The 21,103-nt window shown below is 41.9% G+C and overlaps 1 protein-coding gene and 1 pseudogene across 1 annotated transcript in view; both read left to right on the top strand.

Annotated features, from left to right (window-relative positions):
• Window positions 1–3,922, top strand: part of LOC132820283 (FERM and PDZ domain-containing protein 1-like) — a 58,855-nt gene extending 54,933 nt beyond the window's left edge. The window contains exons 14-16 of the mRNA XM_060832308.1: window positions 95–868; window positions 1,615–1,790; window positions 3,413–3,922. Coding sequence (XP_060688291.1) covers window positions 95–868; window positions 1,615–1,790; window positions 3,413–3,922 — 1,460 coding nt within the window. The remainder of the gene's footprint in view (window positions 1–94; window positions 869–1,614; window positions 1,791–3,412) is intronic.
• Window positions 1–21,103, top strand: part of LOC132820027 (sodium- and chloride-dependent neutral and basic amino acid transporter B(0+)-like) — a 640,602-nt pseudogene that overhangs the window by 171,586 nt on the left and 447,913 nt on the right.

The raw sequence follows: 21,103 nt of genomic DNA, 5'->3' as shown, positions 1-21,103 counted from the left end.
CAGGAGGGCATTTTAAGATGGCAGAATTCAGTTTTTAAAGAAATATTAGATGGTTCCTTCATCTGACCTTAGATGTAACTTTTTTACTGTGCAGGTGACGAGGCCCAAAGATTAAGTGATTCAGAGTCATCATCAGACATTGAGTCTTTCGATATCCACAAATTGAGAAATGGATTCATAGGGCCTCTGACTGAAGAAAATGAGGACATTGAGAACTCGGAAAGTGAGGCTACAGACAGTGACTGCTTACGGGAGAATATCCAGGAAGAGACCAGTTGCAGCACAGGGGATGTGTCTGATCTGAATGATGAAGCAACAAGTCAGGGAGGAGACTTTTGTGATAGAAGCTGTTCTGCTGACTCTATGGACGAACTGCAAACGGAGACTTCAGCTCCACACTCACATGGTGAGATTTCTGAAGATGATGACAAAGATTCTAACACTGAAGAGAGTGATGATGAGCCAGTTACAAAGAAGCACTGCACCATGGAATTGAAAGACAGTTTTGAACAACCTTCAGCAGACTCCTTAGCCTCTACTTCGACCCTTTCTAAATGCTTTGCATGTTTTACAAAGGTGGTTTGCTCTATTCCTGACCTCAGCCAAAGTGAGAACCCATGCACTGCAGAAGTTTGCAACCAGTGCCCCAGGAACGAGGATGACAGTTATGCAGAAGGGGACAAGTCTTGGAATTTGACAAGTCATGGCCTGCTCACTGAGTTACCACCTGCTATTGATGGGGACTTATACAGTGAGGTCCTCACTATCCCGATTCTGGCTCCTCCCCCTGACGAATTTTTCGATGCAGCTGAAAAGGTTACTCATCTGGAAGGTTCAGGTGACATCAAATTCAGTGGAACTGAAGCAGGTAGGTCTGACAGATGACAATCAGGTTTCCACTTGCTTCCATTTACCCCATACAACAAATTAAATGAAATCCAAAATATATTTGAACACATTTTCAAACATACTTAAGAATGATGAATAATTAAAATATATTCTGTGTTTATTTTAATTCACTTATTACATGTTACCAATGCACCTTTATATACCTGACTAGTGATGACACATGAGGAACAGGTACTGAGTTCCAGTGATGGTATGGTTGCAGAACAAGAGTACATTTGTGATTTTGGTATATCTTCCCATTGAGGCACAATACTGGCAAGGGCACAAGCATTTAACCAATGAATCCTTGTTCCATTGAAAAATCCACTTATAAAAATTCACCCTAATGTGCCCCTAGAATCACTGGAATAAATCATTTCAAGGGGCAACTCCAGTACAAAAAATACATTTGATACGCTGATCATAAAATAGAAAGGAAGATAGAAACTTGAGGTTTTGCTCCTTATCCATTATTCAATTCATTTTATTTAAGATAGGGCAGTTCTTCTTTGTATACCTCTATTGGTATATTCAAGAACTTATTTCAATACAGGTTGAAAATCAATTAACAATAGAGGCCAGTGATTACATGTATATGCTAAGAGTCATGTAGATGAAAATTAAACTGCTCTGTTAACTAGCAGAATAGTCACTGTTGTTTGATGTTTGGAGAAAGGATAAACAATATGTCAACAAATTAAATATTTTCTTTTGTTTTCTTGGTAGAGTTGGAGTCTGCCAAAATTAAGGGGATTGAAGCAAAACAAAATGTGCAGATAAGTCCAAGTCTTTTTGGCACAGGACTGGACATCAAATCTGTTGAATGCATCAAAGGTAAACCAGAAGAAATAAAATACACAACCACAGGAAAAAGACATTTTGCATCTGATGACGTATATGATGTAAAAGCTGTTCAATTGCAGAGTCATTCAAACAAACATGGAGATCGTATGCGTTGTAATGAAAAGAAACATGTTAAGACAAAAATGCATCGATGGAATACTCTTTCTTCTTTGACAAGTATCGAAAATGAACCTGCCTTGTTGGAAACTAAGCCTATTGGTCCATTAACATCCATTTCCACCTGTGCCAATAAAAAGGTCCAATCAGATTTAATGGAAATGGAGCCAGATACCATGGAAACAAAGTCAGTCACAGAAACAATACCAGTCATTACTCCAGTTTCAGTCAGACGTTACCCATGTGATTCAGGCATGAGAGAGGAATGTGCTTCTCATACAGAGACTACAGCAGGAGAAAAATTAAACATTTCTCTTAAAGCTCAGCTGCCTGGAGGTGACTGCACCAATGTGGAGGAGTGTTCAAGTCCTTCAGGAGTAATTCTAGAGCTTGCTCATGCATACTCACAGAATCTAACAGAAGATGAGATGCATAATGTTACCACTGTGTCTTGCACTGATGAACAACAAACACAATTAGCATGAAAGACAAAGGGCAAGGTGAAGCAATTGTCAAAAACAACACAGTCCTAGAAATGGGAGATGAACATGCTCAGTAGATGAACAAGGATCAAAGTGGAACTGCATTCAGGCAAACTTTATATCAAGTAAACTCCAAGGAAAATATGTTCATCTCTGAAGAAGTGGTTAAAAATAGTCAAAGAAGAGGATCATGTTACCAAAATGATGATGGCACTATAACTTCACAGATGTATTCTATGGTGTCTACAGAAGATCTGACAGCACTGACAGAAAACTCAGTTCTGGAAGAGGAAATCTCCAGCAGGAGGAACTCATCTAAGACAGACAAAAAAAGCAAAGATGCTTACTCCCTTGACATATCCAGGTTACGTCTGAATTTAAACTGAGTTTCCTTTAAGACATTCGGCATGTTTAAACATTTAAAATCACCACACTTAGAACCAAAGATTGAAACTTGCGCAGTGAGGTCTCTTAACATTTCTGAGTGCAACACGGAGCCTGCAGAAGACAGCTCGAAAGATGACTTATCAAAAACAGAACAGATCTCTAACCAGACTGAGGCAAGTATAACTGAGATCAGTACATCGATAATTTGCCCTCAAGATAGAAACCTTCCTCAGGAAATATCTTCACTGACAAATACACCAAGGCATCTTTATGAAGTAGACAACTCAACCATTCAGGAATCTGCAACTGCAACTCAGCAAAATGAATGTCCCTCCACCAAACTGAGTTGTCTCCAACAAATAAAAAATAAACACAGTTTGAATGTTGACTCCAGAGTTCAAGCTATCCTCACAACTGACTTGGATAAGGAAATAGATGAACAGCTCCCAATGAGTGATAAGGACACATGTAGCTGTAAGATAGTATATTGGAATCGTTTTTGAGCACAGGGTACTGATGTTAATGACGAAAGCAAAGATTTAGCATATTCCATACGGCAGTGTTCACCAAAGACCACCCCACCTGATTCAGAAAACCACCTCTCTCAATACCTCACCACATTTACTGGGCAAAGTGAGAAATCCATGCTTACCAGTTGCTCCTTTGATTTTCCTAAAACTGATCTTACACCAAAGTTTGAAGGCTCCATTCTGTCACAATTCAAGGCTGAAAGATATAGCATGCCGAATGGGTTCCATCTGATACAGAACAATATCATGGAGCTACTCAATGTGCTGAAAGAATTCCCCAGAGAAAGTCATATTGAGGAAGAATGTGCAATACTTACTTCATCAATAAAGGAGAAATTATATATTGAAAGTGGAAAACTGATGTCTGCTGGCCAGAAGGGCATTAAAGTAGACCAGGCTCCTGTGGAGATGCTCCTGGGAGTTTCTGAAAGTTTCCAGGCCCTCATACAGCTAACAGCAACATGTCTCCAGTTCACGACCTGCATGCATTGCGCAGAACGTCATGCCGAAGTGGTCAATAACTTAAAAGACGTTTCTTTGACTTATAAAACCTTTGTGAAAATCTCTCAGGATGCATGCAGCAGGAAGTGTGATGACTTAAGAATGAAACTCCTGGCTCAACAGTGTAATGCACTGACTGCTGATGTTTTCTGCCTGACGCAGTCATTCAAATAATATACCCCTGAAACAGAAAACAGTGTTTGTAAAGTTTGGGCCATGAGAGAATATTATTAGAACAATTTAAAGAAAGATGTAGAATTGTGTGACAAGTACATGATATGCACTAAACTCATCCCCTGGAAAAACATGCGCACTACAATATGACACTTTGATTGGCATTGGCCATATGACTAATAACAATCAGAACTAAAAGTTTGTGCGAAGTTTTGTAGCTCGGGTGCTTGTTGCAGTGGTTCTGTTCGCTGAGCTGGAAGTTTTTGTTGCAAACGTTTCGTCCCCTGGCTAGGAGACATCATCAGTGCTCTGGAGCCTCCTGCGAAGCGCTTCTTTGATGTTTCTTCCGGCATTTATAGTGGTCTGTCCTTGCCGCTTCCGGGTGTCAGTTTCAGCTGTCCACTGTAGTGGTTGGTATATTGGGTCCAGGTCGATGTGTTTGTTGATGGAGTTTGTGGATGAATGCCATGCCTCTAGGAATTCCCTGGCTGTTCTCTGTCTGGCTTGCCCTATGATAGTAGTGTTTTCCCAGTCGAATTCATGTTGCTTGTTGTCTGAGTGTGTGGCTACTAGGGATAGCTGGTCGTGTCGTTTCGTGGCTAGTTGGTGTTCATGTATGCGGATTGTTAGCTGTCTTCCGGTTTGTCCTATATAGTGTTTTGTGCAGTCCTTGCATGGTATTTTATAAACTACATTAGTTTTGCTCATGTTGGGTATTGGCTCCTTTGTTCTAGTAAGTTGTTGTCTGAGCGTGGCTGTTGGTTTGTGTGCCATTATGAGTCCAAGGGGTCGCAGTAGTCTGGCTGTCAGTTCTGAAACGCTCCTGATGTATGGTAGTGTGGTTAGTCCTTTTGGTTGTGGCATGTCCTCGTTCCATGGTCTATCTCTTAGGCATCTGTTGATAAAGTTGCGCGGGTATCCGTTTTTGGCGAATACCTTGTATAATTATCCCTAGTAGCCACACACTCAGACAACAAGCAACATGAATTCGACTGGGAAAACACTACTATCATAGGGCAAGCCAGACAGAGAACAGCCAGGGAATTCCTAGAGGCATGGCATTCATCCACAAACTCCATCAACAGACACATCGACCTGGACCCAATACCAATCACTACAGCGGAAAGCTGAAACTGACACCCGGAAGCGGCAAGGACAGACCACTATAAATGCCGGAAGAAACATCAAAGAAGCGCTTCGCAGGAGGCTCCAGAGCACTGATGATGTCTCCTAGCCAGGGGACGAAACGTTTGCAACAAAAGCTTCCAGCTCGGCGAACAGAACCACTACAACAATCAGAACTGATGCAAGACATGTCCTCTTTCTATGGTAATGTAGTACTCTGCTGATTCTTCAGACTTCTATATGCATCATATAGACAGCATTTTAATGCTGCCCTTTCAAACTGAAACTGAGGTCTGAATTCATTCCATTGACTGTTGGGAATCTGAAGGTTTCAGGGGCTTCCCATCGTGTTTCCAGAGAACCAGGCCATGCTACAAAATTCCATATAATTTGATATGAGTTGATACCAAATAAGCAATCTCCTCCAGAGAGCTCTCGAAATGAAAATATTATGTCTGCCCACGTGTGTCTGTGCATGAGTGCATTTGTGTGTGTGTGTGTGTGTGTGTGTGTGTGTGTGTGTGTGTATGTATATGCGTGTGCGTGTGCATGCTGAGGTAAGAAGGTGCTGCCTTGAGACTGTAGATAAAGTAGGCAGTGAAAAGTAATAGAAATATAAGAATTTTCCTTTAGCATCTATCTCACGTTCTGTTGTTTGATATTAGCATTAGATACTTTAAGCTGTAGAATGTTTCACTCTTTGAATTTGACATTGTTTGTTGCAATAGAAAATATATGGTATTAAAGAATTCTATTTCCACATTACAGTGTTAAATAGTGATCATTGAATTTCCTCAGGATGGCGGGAGGCAGGTTGCAGTATCTATCACTTGCTGGGTTTACAAGAAAGGCATTCTTAGTTAGTTGATATATTTGTGTAATTTCTATCTGAATCGAAAGAGGCTAGGATTTTAGGATACAGAGCTTAAATGGGCAATGCTGCGAAAGATCATTAATTCTCTCAGTGGTTTATAACAACAGAAAAACTTAAATTATCACCTCACCAATTCTTTTGACATGCCAATGCTGATTATATCAAGATAGAAGCCATTATATGTCACATACAAGGCTATAAAAATTCTAAGTTTCTTTGTAATTATACACATGGTCTGGGACTAATTTCTTGATGCACAGCACCGAAAGAGCTCTTGAACACAATTATGTTATACTGAGGCTAACAATTTGCCCATCATTAAAACTAAGGTATTGAAAATTGTCGCTTGCAATTCTGGGTCTACAGTTTCCCTACAATTATCAGTCCCTGGATTGGGAGTGTTGGTTTAAGGAATCACCTTTGTGATAATGGATGCCCAAGACAGCTTTAAATCAGAAAATTTTCCTTGTTTTTTCTTTTAATGGTTCAAAACTCAAACAACCTTGTATGTACAGAGAAAGTCATACTTTCAAACATTTTATTTTCTCTTTCAGCTATAATTCACATAAACTGATCTTTGCTCCTAAGCTGGAAGTTGCGTTTTTTCAATGACCTATCACTGGAGAGTGGCATAATCCAAGAACTAACAGTAGGTTAACACCTTCCATCCCGACCTCAAATTCACCTGGACTGTCTCAGACTCCTCCCTCCCCTTCCTAGACCTTTCCATTTCTATCTCGGGCGACCAACTCAACACAGACATCTACTATAAACCGACTGACTCCCACAGCTACCTGGACTACACCTCCTCCCACCCTGCCCCCTGTAAAAACTCCATCCCATATTCCCAATTTCTTCGTCTCCGCCGCATCTGCTCCCAGGAGGACCAGTTCCAATACCGTACAGCCCAGATGGCCTCCTTCTTCAAGGACCGCAGATTCCCCCCAGACGTGATCGACGATGCACTCCACCGCATCTCCTCCACTTCCCACTCCTCCGCCCTTGAGCCCCGCCCCTCCAACCGCCACCAAGACAAAACCCCACTGGTTCTCACCTACCACCCCACCAACCTCCGTATACAGCGTATCATCCGCCGTCATTTCCGCCAACTCCAAACGGACCCCATCACCAGGGATATATTTCCCTCCCCTCCCCTATCAGCGTTCTGCAAAGACCACTCCCTTCGTGACTCCCTCGTCAGGTCCACACCCCCCACCAACCCAACCTCCACTCCCGGCACCTTCCCCTGCAACTGCAGGAAATGTAAAACTTGCGCCCACACCTCCTCCCTTACTTCTCTCCAAGGCCCCAAGGGATCCTTCTATATCTGCCACAAATTCACCTGCACCTCCACACACATCATCTATTGCATCCGCTGCACCCGATGTGGCCTCCTCTATATTGGGGAGACAGGCCGCCTACTTGCAGAACGCTTCAGGGAACACCTCTGGGACACCCGGACCAACCAACCCAACCACCCAGTGGCTCAACACTTTAACTCTCCCTCCCACTCCACTGAAGACATGCAGATCCTTGGACTCCTCCATCGCCAGAACATAACAACACGACGGTTGGAGGAAGAGCGCCTCATCTTCCGCCTGGGAACCCTCCAGTGTCCTACTCACAGTCATTTCCTCACTAATCATTGATGGTCAATTTCCATGGGTTTGGGAAGAGGAGAGTCTCAACATGTGGTTAAAAAGCCATATTCATTCCACAAAATGACTGAAAACATTGTTTCTGCTATTTGAGGATTTCTGTAGGGATATTTACAGACCACATAGACATTGATATTTACAGGAAACACGTATGATGACCGCCTGCATAAGTGACGTGATTAGCTCATGCTATTACAGTAGCAAGAAATTTCACCACGGGTGATTTAAAACGCAACTTGGTCTTTATAATCTAACAAGAGTGGGGGAATTCAAAAGGTGAGAGGAGAAAGATTTAAAAGGGACTTGAGGGTCATATGTAGAATGTACTGCCAGAGGAAGTGGTAGATACAGGCACAGTTACAAAAGTTAAACAACATTGGACATACACATGATTGAAGGATAGGGGCCAAACACAGGCAAGTGGCACTAGTTTAGTTTGAGAAACTTGGTCGGCATGAATGATTTGTACCAAAAGGTCTGTTTCCATGCTAAATGATTTTATGACTCTAAATTAACATGTATTTATTATTATTAAAAAGAACTGTGATTTTAGGCATAATCTATGGGGACCACAGACATGTCTGTCTGTTGCAGAGTTCCATGTGGTTATACAATTTGAAGGATACTTGTCTGCATTAAGCATAGCAAAGCAAAAATTCAATCCTTTATGTGCAGGATTTGAATGTCCATTGTTCATTTTATTCTACCCCAGATACTAGTCATCCAGCCCAGTAAGCAAATCAACCCTCAGAGAGAGATATAAGGGACAAGGAATAATCCTTTTAGCTTACGATATTGATTAGTATGAATTCATACTAAGTCTTATTCACAGACTTCTACATAAAGTTCGTGAAATTACAGCCACACCTTTGAAATAAACTTACACATATCCTGAAGAAGGGCTTATGCCCGAAACGTCGAATCTCCTGTTCCTTGGATGCTGCCTGACCTGCTGCGCTTTTCCAGCAACACATTTTCAGCTTTAAAATGTGTTACCAATGATCACAGATTACTTGTATATTGCAGGAAACAAACTCCTGCTGTTGGCACCACCTTGCATCGTAAGCCAACCATCCAGCCAACTGAGCTAAACTGACCCCCAATTCATATCATGCAGGACTATACATTAGCACTGTCAATTATTCTTAGCTTCTCTTTTTGTGAATTGCACATGGTGAGGAGGTAGCTATTTGTAACTTTGTCACCGTGTTGGCATTTAATGTGCACTATAGCTTTCTTACAAGCATTGTCATTAATGCAGTGTTTGTACAATCTATATATCCAGTTTTAGTTTTGATTGCTTCTTTTGTTCATTTTGCCTTACCACTTGCAAAGAACTCTGGGGCCGCTGAGTACTCTCAAAACTCTGCCTTTTTCAGCAGCAGATTAACTGTAGCGGATAAAATTGGATCTTTGGAAAAAGATGGTCTGAGCAATGCATGAGTATGTGGTTGAAAGCTCTTCTTGGGGTCAAATATGAGGTCAAAGTTGCAAACAATCTGTTTTGGTCTCAAATAGTTGCTAGAGAGAAAGAGGGAGAGAGATGAACCATAGCTAGTGAACAGAGTTTGGAATGGCACATCAGTTTTCTCAATATTTAACTGGCGAAAATTTCTGCTCTTGAAAGTCAGAGTCAAAAAGTGTGGGGCTGGAAAAACACAGTCAGGCAGTATCTGAGAAGCAGGGGAAATGACATTTCAGGCAAAAGCCCTTCATTAGGATGCTGCCTGACAGACTGTGCTTTTTCTGCTCCAGACTCTTTGACTCTGATCACCAGCATCTGCAGTCCTCACTTTCTCCCAATCTTGAAAGTCAGACAGATCATTAATTAGCAACAGTGCAGCAGTCAAGAGAGATTGTGGTTAGGTAGAGTTAAGTGTTGACAATATATCTTTTTTATAATAATGTGGTTAAGAAGCAGCATATCAATGTGAAACAGGAGGACACCTAGGATAGATTCTTGGGGGCATGAAAGATACTGACATGAGCAGTGATAGCATGCATCTGTTTCTTTGGAGGACTTGACTATTATTCTTAAAAACGTATGACCGAGGCCAAACAACAACATAGTGTTTTTCCACAAACCCATGCTCTGTAAGAATATCTAGGAACTCCCTCGGTGGGATGTGTTGTCCCAGTCGAAGTGGTGTCCTTCCTCATATAAGGATAATAGTGAGAAAGTGTCATGTCATTTTGTGGCTAGTTGATTTTCATGTATCCTGGTGGCTAGTTTTCTGCCTGTTTGTCCGATGTAGTGTTTGTTACAGTTCTTGCATGGTATTTTGTGAATGACATTAGTTATGCTTGTTGTCTTTATAGACATCATAGTAACCCACACACCCACCAACACACTAAAACCACAGCTAATGAACTTGAAAGACCCTATACAGACAACAACAAAACTAATGCCATTTACAAAATACCATGCAAGCACTGTAACAAAAACTACATTGGACAAACAGGCAGAAAAGTAGTCACCAGGATACACGAACATCAACTAGCCATAAAACAACATTACCCTCTCTCACTAATATCCTTAAATACAGATGAGGAAGGACACCACTTTGACAGGGACAATGCATTCATCCTAGGACAAGCCAAACAGAGACACACATGAGAATTCCTGGAAGCATGGCATTCTAACTGGAATTCTATCAACAAACACATTGACTTGGACACCATTTACCATCCCTGAGAAAAAGAAATGGAAATGATATCAACAATCCAAAGAAACCAAACATATAAATAGAAAGCAGGAAGCATCAACAATGCTTTGTCCAGAGGCTCACTGAAGATATTACCTAGTATGGTGACAAAATGTCTGAAAATGAACCTTCCAGCTCAGTGGGCAAACCTAGATCCAGAACCCCAACCTGAGCTACAAATCTTCTCAAAACTCACTTAGAAAAGGAAGCTTAGTGAATTAGTCTGTTGCCAGAATGTCTTGTATAATTGCTCAGAAAGTGTATTATGCATAGACGGCATCATGTTGTGCTACTTTCCTGAGTAGATCTCATGAAAGATGTGTAAAGACATATGTACTTATACCAGTGTCAGTCTTGGCATATAGCACATGTGGCCCATTCTATATGGGATCTATCACTTAAATGGGAAAAAAAGCTTCTGAGTTGTTGACATGCTGGTTGATTGGCAAGACTTTGTTTGGGGGAGGTGTTACCATGGAGAATGAACCAATTCATGAGGTCTGATAGTTAACTACCAAGCATCGGTTAAAATTTAAACCAGGCAGGTCGACTGATCAAGGAATTGCCTTGAGAAATTAACCAGAGAAAAGATGTCATCTATTTTATTGAATTGAAACAGGTGCAGTGTGTGTATACATTGCTTCGTTCTGCAAAAAAGGGACTTGTGTATTAAGATATGTAGCGTCCAGTGCATGCAAGTGGACCACATTATGTGCCTGACTACCAATCTTAAATTGTTTGTCAGTATAATTCTTTTCATATTCAGCTTACTTAACATATTACGACTTACTGAGATAGCATTCACTGTCAAGCTCCCTAGCAGTCACTAGATTAGATTCCCTACAGTACAGAAGCAGGCCCTTTGGCCCAACAAGCCCAAAGAGTCCAGACCCATTCTCCTACATTTACCCCTGACAAATGTACCTAACAATTTAACATGGCCAATTCACCTGACCTGCACATCTATGGATTGTGGAAGGAAACCCATGCAGACACGGGGAGAATGTGCAAATTGCTTGAGGTTGGAATTGAACTCAGGTCTCTGGCATTCTGAGGCAGCAATGCTAACCATTGAGCCACCATGCCACCCTAGTCAATCACATAGTTATTGCCAAGCAGAAGGCCTTTGTTAATGACAACTGGCCACTATTGCACAGGCCATTTAGCTACAGATGCCAGCTGAATCTCCCTTTGCACATACCTTGACTCTAGCTGAACAACTTTAAAAAAGTGTGTCTTTTTCTCTGCAATTTCAAATTCTAAATGACTACCAAATGATTAATTAAAAACTTGAAGTGCGGAATATAAATAGCAAGGAAAGAATAAACCATGGATGTTAAAGAAGATTTCAATGGACGCCTCGTTTCCAACTACTGCATACGGAAACAACTACCCTGAATTTCTGATACATAGCGGCTATTCCAGGCTACCCCTGTGATAATAACAAATAGCTGTGTGCATTAAACAAGTCATGGATGCATCATTTACTCCAACAAGCCAACTCTCCACTGGAAAATGACAAAGACATAGCAGGGCTCTACAATTTGACAAAATGACAAAACTCCCCCATGACCAGTGAGTTATAGATATAATGCACCAAGGTTCTTTAATCAAAGGACATATTTGTAACAGGTAAGAATTTCATCTACTGAATGTCAATCTTGCTCAGATCCATTGACATTACATTGTTGATGTGAGTACTTGCTTTTCTGGAAGCTGCAGAAATGCCTTCATTTCATGAATATCCATGTTCACTGGCATTCTTCAACTGAGAAAGCCTCGAGGTATTTAACTCTTGAAGAAGCATGAAACCTACCCAAATTCCAGATTGTAAGCTCTTAATTAGAACAGGGAAAAAATTGCCCAGAGACCACCTCCAGCATGAAGATTAAGCTGACAATCAACAAAACAAGGGGCCAGATCATTTCAATTGCAGTAGACATGTACTTTCACCAACTTTTCACTCAAGATTTCAATTCAGCAGTAAACCTGAGCTAAACATCACATTTAGAGAGCATATTTTATACCAGGAAATAAAGCCATCTAAGTAAAATGAGTCTAGGATGTCACAGCTCAGAAATGATTTGGAGATGCTGGTGTTGGACTGGGGTGTACAAAGTTCAAAATCACACAACACCAGGTTATAGTCCAACAGGTTTAATTGGAAGCACAATAGCTTTCGGAGCACTGCTCATTCATCACGTGATGAAGGAGCGTTGCTCCAAAAGCTATTGTGCTTCCAATTAAACCTGTTGGACTATAACCTGGTGTTGTGTGCTTTTTAACTTTGTACAGCTCAGGAAGGCTAACATATTTTACAACTGTAACTATTCTACATTTTCCCTTGCTATCTCTTTTAATTCTTCATCTGGGCTGCATCTCTAAAGAAAATAGTTGATAGTTTTGTAGCAATGTTAATGTCAAGGTATAAGTATAATTATAGCTATTTTGTCATCAAACACGGCAGAATGAAAATAGTAAAGGCCATCAAATAACTTAGAAAATTAAATAATGTGCTCTAGTATTGTTTGAAGAATAAATGTCAAACAAGACACTGTGATAACTCCCGTAAAATCGGATTATTTTACATTCACCTGTAAAGATAGGTATCTTGCTTTACTTTCAAATCCTAAAGACAGTGATGAACAATTAGGCACTGTATTAATCCCTCAGCACCACACTGAAAGTTTAGTCAAAAGGACATGAGTTGCAATTATCATACTTGACAAGGAATTAAGTACTTTTGAAATGTAGTCATTGTTGCAATATGGATAACATAGAGGCCAAATGATAAACAGCTATGCTCTACAACTAACAATATCATATAATCTATTAACGGGAGGATAAAATATTGGCTAGATCTCCTTCAAATACTGCAACACCATGGGATCTTTTACAGTCACTTTTGAAAACGCAGACTGCCAACAAGCTGGATACCTTCAGTAAAAAAGTGATGTTAGTCTCGTGATTGGAATATGAACCTTCAGTCTTCTAATTGAAAGGCCAAGGAAGTATTATATCCACGCTGGTGGTGTTACTGGTCTGCATTGATGTCCATGTCGCTGTTAGGCAGAGGCCAAAGAGAAAGAGGATAGGTTTCATCGTTTCACTTTTCTTCAGTCTTCCTTCCTTAGTGGCACCTATGTCAAGGGAAGAGAAAATACATACAACAGTAGCTGCCCCTTATTCTCATTCCTCCCCAATAAGCTTGCAATGGTGTAGGCTGATCCAGGCTTTACGACCCTCAACCTTAACAGCAGTAGGGGTGGTAAGGAGGACTTGAAAAGGGCCCTCCCACCGGGGTTCCAGGCCGTGCTTTCTGGCAAAGTTTTTGATCAATACAAAGGTGCCAGGTCGGATGTTTGGGGGCAACGGCAAATCCGACCGCAAAGGCCTGGCAGCTTTAACCATCGCATGGTTCATGCGTAAGGCATCAGTTAAGGATAAAACATAGGAGATCATCCCAACCGACATCTGATGTATGTCAACTGGAGAATCAGAGAAGTCAGAGCTGAAGGGAGTGCGGAGGGGCCGCCCATACAAAATCTCGGCGGGGGAGAGACGGTGGGCCCCTGCCGGGGACACCTGGAGTTGAAACAAGGCAATGGGCAAATTTTGGAGCCACGAGAGACCATTGTCAGCTGACAGTTTGGCCAATTTAGATTTCAAAGTCTGATTAGCACGTTCCACCACTCCCGCGCTCTGAGGGTGGTAAGCACAGTGGAACTGCTGCTTGACATTAAGAACTTTACAAAGTTCTTGACTAACAAGGGCCACAAAATGAGGGCCGTTATCGGAACTGAGTGTCCGCGGCACACCAAATCTAGGAATAATCTCCTTGAGTAAAGTCTTAACAACAGTGTCAGCCTTGTTATCGGCTGCAGGATCAGCCTCAATCCATTTACGAAAAACATCTACAATAACTAAAACATATTTACACTTGGCCGTTCTGGGTAGCTCAATGAAATCCATTTGCAACGTATCAAAGGGGCCTTCAGGCAGTGGGGTTCTACCCTGTTCACAGGGGACCCCCTTGCCGGGGTTATGCTGCATGCATGTCAAGCATTTTTTAGTTTGTGCTCTAGCCAATTGCAGAACACTGGGATGCCACCAAGATTCCCAGACTAAATCTGCAGTTTGTCTAGCCCCACAGTGTGTTAAGTGATGGACAACATCAACCACCCAGACGGCTAAAGCATCAGTCATACACACCTGGCCTGCTGGGGTTTTCCAAAGACCGTCAACGTCCTTGAAACATCCCAGATCAGTCCATTCATGAAGTACATTGTCAGGGGCGTCCCCCTGTAAAGCAACAATATCAGCGGTGGAGGGAGGCTGCTTGTCAGGAACTGAGGCCCTAATAGATTTCCTCTGAACCATCATTAAGGAGCCAGGGAGCTCCGTAGCCTGTTTAGCAACTTCATCTGCCTGTTTATTTCCCATAGAAACCGGATCTGTTCCGGCAGAGTGCGCGGAACATTTAATAATGGCCAATTCGCGAGGACTTTGAATGGCCTGTAACAAATTAATGACTTCCTCCCTGTGTACGATAGGAGTCCCCGACGAGGTGAGAAAACCTCGATTTTCCCATAGTGTCCCAAAATCATGGGCAACCCCGAAGGCATACCTAGAGTCAGTATATATATATTAGCTGTAAGTCCGGAGGCTAGCTCACATGCCCTAGTTAATGCAATTAATTCAGCTTTCTGAGCCCTTTTGGTTTTGCCAGCCTGGGACATAAAAATCCAGTTCCAGCTGATAGCATCTATTGTCAGACTGCAGCTGGGGGCCAGGTAATCTCCACAGCCCTTGCTGCTGTGTCTGCTGGGGAGGGGTGGGAGGTTGCCGCAAGGGGGCCATGGTATTTTGATCACTTTCCCGTACAACAAATTCAGATTTAATAGGTTTTTCGGCCTTAGGACCGTCACCCTCGCCCCATAATGCTTTAATTGCCCTAGCTGTATCCCCCTGTGAGGAATTGATCTAATTTAAGTTGTTAGTTTTCCATCTATCTTGTGTAGGTTTAGGCAAAGTGTTCATCAAGAGACTATTATACTGTTGTGAGACAGCCCCCGCTCCCAAAGGGAAAAGAGGGTCCCCAGAATATGTGCCATAAGTTTCATTAAACCTCTGTAGGTATTCCTCAGCACCCTCCCCCTTTTTTGGTTTTAAATCAATGATTTTTGCTAAATCAACCGGTTTTCTGAGGACCTGCCGCATTGCTTCTTTAATTTCCTGCTCCTGTTGTTGTTGATTCGGGTGTTGTGCTGTAAAGGCAGCCCAACTGTTGGCACCAGGGGGCATATTTAATATTTCCAAAAATTTTGTCCACTTAGAGCCAATAAACACAACCCTCAAAAAATTCCAGATATTTTCTCCCACTGCCCCGTAAGCCTGCCAAATACTTTCAACTGATTCACACCATTTTTGTGGATCCTTATCTTTGTCAGGGAGATTCATAGTCAGTGCCAAAATTTCCTGCGGTTTCCATGGCGTAAAAATTTCTAGGGTAGGAGGGTGAAGAATCGCAGCGACAGGAGGGACAGCGTTCGGCTGGGCGGGGACTCTTACCCGTCCCGCTTGAGGATTAGGAACAGTACGCATAGGGAACATGTGGCCTGGGGGTTGCTCTATCTCTGAACTGTCATCGTCAGCCTCCTCTGTCCAAGGGTAGGGCAATTGCCGTTCGGGTTCACACTGTGGTGGAGGCCGATATCCTTTTTTACCTGTGCTTGGGGTAAAACTCCTTTCACTACGTGCCTCCTGGGGTGCTGTACCCGATGGAGGGGGTTGGGGAGGGGATTCCACATTCCTAGAACTAATTCCCTTATCTTCCCATCCTGCACCCAGCCTCAGGTCTGACAATGCCATCTCCACCGTTTGGTTGGCCAACCGTTTGTTCTTATTAATAATTTCATCAAAATTTGCACATGCAACCTTGAGCTCATGGAGGGTCAAAGGAAGCCCATCCTTAGTGACACTTAGCCCCCTTTTTGTAGCATTATGTAACCAACTGTTGTAAACCTTCTGCTCGTGTTGTTGTTTAGCTTCCTCTTTCTTTTTTAAGCATGCATCTCTTAGTTTAGCCATAATTTTCTTACCCTTCTTTCCCCCTGTTCCCTTTTTCCATACTAACTCCGTAGCTCTCTTTACAATCTCCAATTTCCACGTACCCCCTGCAGGCCATTCATCAGGTCCACTTTTTCTGTTAGCCATCCTGACAATTTCCTGAGTGACTGTGCATCCTCAGGATATTCTGCGCAGACTGTTACAATTAATGATCCCGGATCCTCACATTTATCCATGAACTGTCCCATAATGTTCCCTAAACTTTCCCTAACCTTTTGTGAGTGTTGCTTTTATGAGATCCTGCTCAAGGGACTTTAAACCTTCTCACACATACGTACCTCGGTGCTTTTATGGGGACTCTAACCCCAAGGGACTTTAAACCCGTACGTATCTAAACAACTACTTGTGAGCGGTGCTTTTATGAGATCCTGCTCAAGGGACTTTAAACTCTCTCACACAGACGTACTGTGGTGCTTTTATGAGGACTCTAACCCCAAGGGACTTTAAACCCGTACGTATCTAACTATTCTTATTTCTCCCCGCGCTCCCAGCGCTCTTTTTTTTAAATTGTCCTACCTTCTGTAGCACTCCCAGCGCTTTTGTGGTGGTCCCTTTAAAAAGCTGTTCACTGGTTCGTTCTCGATCCCGTCCGGTAGCAGCTCCTGCTGCGGTGAGTTGGATCCAGGTCCGCCCCTGACTTGGGGAGACACTAGTCGTGAGTCCCAAACGGTATACTCACGTCCTAGTTGGGCCCGTGTCCACCTTGCCACAGCAAGACCGTGTCCTGTTGAACCGTCACCAGGAGCCGCCTTCCGTTGGGATCCCACCGCTGCCACCAAAATGTGGAAGCTCAGCCTTGAGCTCCTGGGCTTCTTGTGAACGCCTGTCCAAGAACAGAGAACCACCACTTAATTAATACCTTTCAACAGCACTGTTTTTATTCAAGACTGTCAGTATACGAATATACAAACAAGGCTTGGGAGAAAAGCCACTTTAGACCACGCCGGGTACTAAAGAGTGGATTCTCTCACTCTCGATAGGGAAAGTTGTTACATTTATACATAACTTCTCACGCAATACAGAGTCCCGTGTCATTAGGCTATCGAAAAGTATATTAATCAAAGTATACTTAATTGTAAGCTTACACATCAAAAAATGCTCTAAATCTAACACACAGACACCAGCAGCCATCTGGTTAAGATATTAACACTATCTTTAAAGTCAGACATTAGCCCCCATTATTCTTCTCCTGCTCTTCAAGGTAACAGTCAGATCTCAGAGATGCTCTTAAATGTAAACATTCAAACCTCATTACTGTGTTACAGCTAGACCGTGAGGCACCAGTACTCCTCTGATGGCTGCCCTTTGACCTAGTGCTATGTACTATATCATTCTCGGATCTGTGGGATCGGACATGTTTATCCAGCTTGTGCAGGGACCCTTACAAGTTGCTGTGTTAGTAATTTGTTTCGCTCGGCATGCCGGGCAATACAGCCAATGTGCTTCAGCCATTTTAGTTAACATTTCTGAGCTCCATTTTCTATATGGTCACTATATCTATTTCCAACTTATCAGAGCAGTTTCAAAGCAATACATGAGGAATTATCTTCCAGGGATCATGCCTTGCTGTATTACATGCAGCTAATGGGGAAGGAGCGATGGTCTCATGGTGGTAGAGGAAGAGACTACAGCAGCAAGCCAACTACAATTTCAGCCCATGTCATAAATTGACTGAAACACCAACAACAAATAATATGGATCTTTAATCGTGTTCTCAGATTCAGATGATAGATTGTGTTAATCAGTTAACTTTTTTTTTAATTTAGTGTGATATCCATTGCTTTGGATTGAAGCAATGATGCAGCAATTACATTTTTACTGAATTAATTGAAATGATGGGAGAGCCAATTGTTTTCCTTAATATTTTCTGTCACATTGCTAATATATTATCTGTCAAAAACCATCAAAGAATGACAATTATGTTTTTAGGCAAGAGTGTTTCAGCTATCACAAGTGCTCTTAAAATTCTGTTATATACCATGCTCCCTAATTGCTCTTGGCAGTAAAATGATGCAGTTTTGAATGTCTTCTCTTTTTAACCAACCAGCCAATTCTCTACTGAAGATTTTATTGATGCTATCTAAATGAACTATTTATTATTGGAGGTACAATAAATACAGTACCTCCATTTAAAATCTGAGGCTTTACTTGAAAACATATCAAATTTAAACCCATAGTCTTCCATAAAGTCATGTTGGTCTGTGCTCTAGATTTTCAGAAATACTTGGTTAATTAGTATTTTATCATTCTTCACTTTGCTCCTCCATGCATACTTTGTACTGAAGATGTTTTGCTGGAATTTGGTTTAATAAATCCTTGCAGATAATTCTCTACTCAGACATGAAGGGAAAGTGACTCATTGTGACTAGCAGCAGTCTGAATTCTTGTTGAGTTGTTTAAGCAGTGTAACCCTGATCCAGTTTCGGAAGTGTATCCGTTCTTGCACTCATGAAATATAGTAAGCTCCTATGGATGTTGTTAACATTGTTTTTGCTTTAACATCTTCATCAAATGGTTGTTCTTCAATCCAAGGGGTGTGAATCTTAGTAATTCTCTGCTGCAGGGCATTAAGTTATCTCCATTGTTGAATAAATTTAAGACAGGCATAGACATATTTAGTCTCTTGAGAATATGGAGATATGGGAAGCAGGCAGAGAAGTGAAGTCACACTCCAAGATCAGTGATGGTTGTATTAAATAACAAAATAGGCTCAATGGCCTATAAGGTCTACTCCTTTACATATTTCTCATGTTGTGTTAATAAAATTATGCCAATATATCCCTTCAACATTGCACATTTTACTCTAACTTCATTCCCATTTGGTGGCTTCCCTCTTCCCACAACCTTTCTGCCAACACTCCAGCTCCTGACTTATCCATCAAGATCCTCTTCAGTCCCAACTCTATTCCCAGTCTCTGTACTTATTGTTAAAATCCCTCATGTCTATTGCCAATAGTGGGGACTTTAGCTTCTTCTCACACTCGATCTGCCTCCTGTCTTGCCTCAGTCTTGCTCCCAGCCTGGCTTCTGCCTGGCTGCCAGGCTTGTCTCCCACCTTTACTCCTAACCTTACTCATGCTTTCAATCTCAGTCCCTATCTGCTCAACCTGAAAATCCAGTTCCTGTTCTCACCCTCTGTCCTTAGTTTTAGTATCTCTTATGTCTACTGCCACTATCAGAGATTGGTTGCTACTATTCCATTGTGAACATGCATTGAAGTCCTGGGATCTATCTAAAAGAAGAAGTAGATCAATGCAAGTAACACCTTGGACCAAATCTGATCTGATTTGTATTCTTGTTCATTCCTTGAAGCATCCAGGTAGATGTAACATCAAAGCAGCGCTTCACACGAGGCTCCAACAGCACTGATGATGTTCCCTAGCCAGGGAACGAAACGTTTGCAGCAAAAACTTCCAGCTCGGCGAGCAGAACCACAACAGATGTTTATTCATTAATTTTCCTCATGGACTCTTGTAATTTGCTTTTGCAGATACAATTGCCCTTAGATAGATCATCTTCCTACTGTCCCAAGATTGCAACAACAACTTGGGGAAAGAAATGGACTTGTGACATTGTTACTGAGGTCATGGAACCAGGGGCCAGGTAATATTCTGGGGGCTTGGGTTCAAATTCCTTCTTGACAGATGCTGAAATCTGAGTTTTCATTTAAATATAAAATTGAAAGTCACTAATGTTGACACGAAACCACTCCTAATGCCCTTTAAAGATAGAAAAATATCACCCTTATCTGGTCTGGCCAATGTGTAAATGCAACAATGTACTTGACTCGTAACTGCCCTCAAAATAGTTTAGCAAATCACTCACTCATATCAACTGGTAGAAAGTCTCAAATAAGAAGTGAAGCTAGATGGGCTAAGGCACCAGAAATGACAATGGCAGTCTCAGCCTTGTCAATTCTATGAAGTCTTCCTTATTTACTTCTGAGGCTAGTGTTAAAATTGGGAGAGCTGTCTCAGAGACTGGTCAAACTGATAGTCATACTCATGGCATCATGCATTGCACAAAATATCCCAAACAATGTCATCACCATCTCTGGTATGACCTGTTCCAGCAGCTGGACCAACCAACTGTCATGAAAGCAGGGACATACAGTTAGAAGGCAGTTGCCTTGGGAGATATCAACATTGATGCCGAATGCAATGAAGTAAAACGAAATCACTTTAGACATGGGCATGGACAACTCCAGCTGATTATCACATACCACACCCTCCCTTGACTCACTGCCCCCCAGCTGATGAATCAATACTTATACACATTGAACATTACCTTGAGTAAGCACTAAGGGTGACCAAGAGCTAAAATATATAGCTGCTAGATAGGGTCTGCAAATGTTCCAATGAAGTCAATAAGAGTGAAAAACATACTCAATCCATCCACACCAAACTGCCTGCTACAGGTATCCTTGACCACGACAGTATCATTAAGAGTGACCATCCCACAGTCCATGAGGAGACAAAGTCCCATCTTCACATTGAGGATACGTTCCATCATGTTGTGTGCCATTACAATCATGTTAATTGGATATACTTTGAATGGATCTAGCAACACAAGACTGGCCATCTATGAGGTGTTGTGAGCTATATTTGCAGAGTTGTATTTCAACACAACCTGCAAACTCATGGTCCAACATTACCCTGCCTCAGCCAATTCCATCAATTAATCCTAGTTC

This window comes from Hemiscyllium ocellatum, chromosome 11, assembly GCF_020745735.1.
Source record: "Hemiscyllium ocellatum isolate sHemOce1 chromosome 11, sHemOce1.pat.X.cur, whole genome shotgun sequence".
NCBI lineage: Eukaryota > Metazoa > Chordata > Chondrichthyes > Orectolobiformes > Hemiscylliidae > Hemiscyllium > Hemiscyllium ocellatum.
The sequence above is the reverse complement of the archived record's forward strand: the minus strand, read 5'-3'. Positions and strand labels throughout refer to the sequence as shown.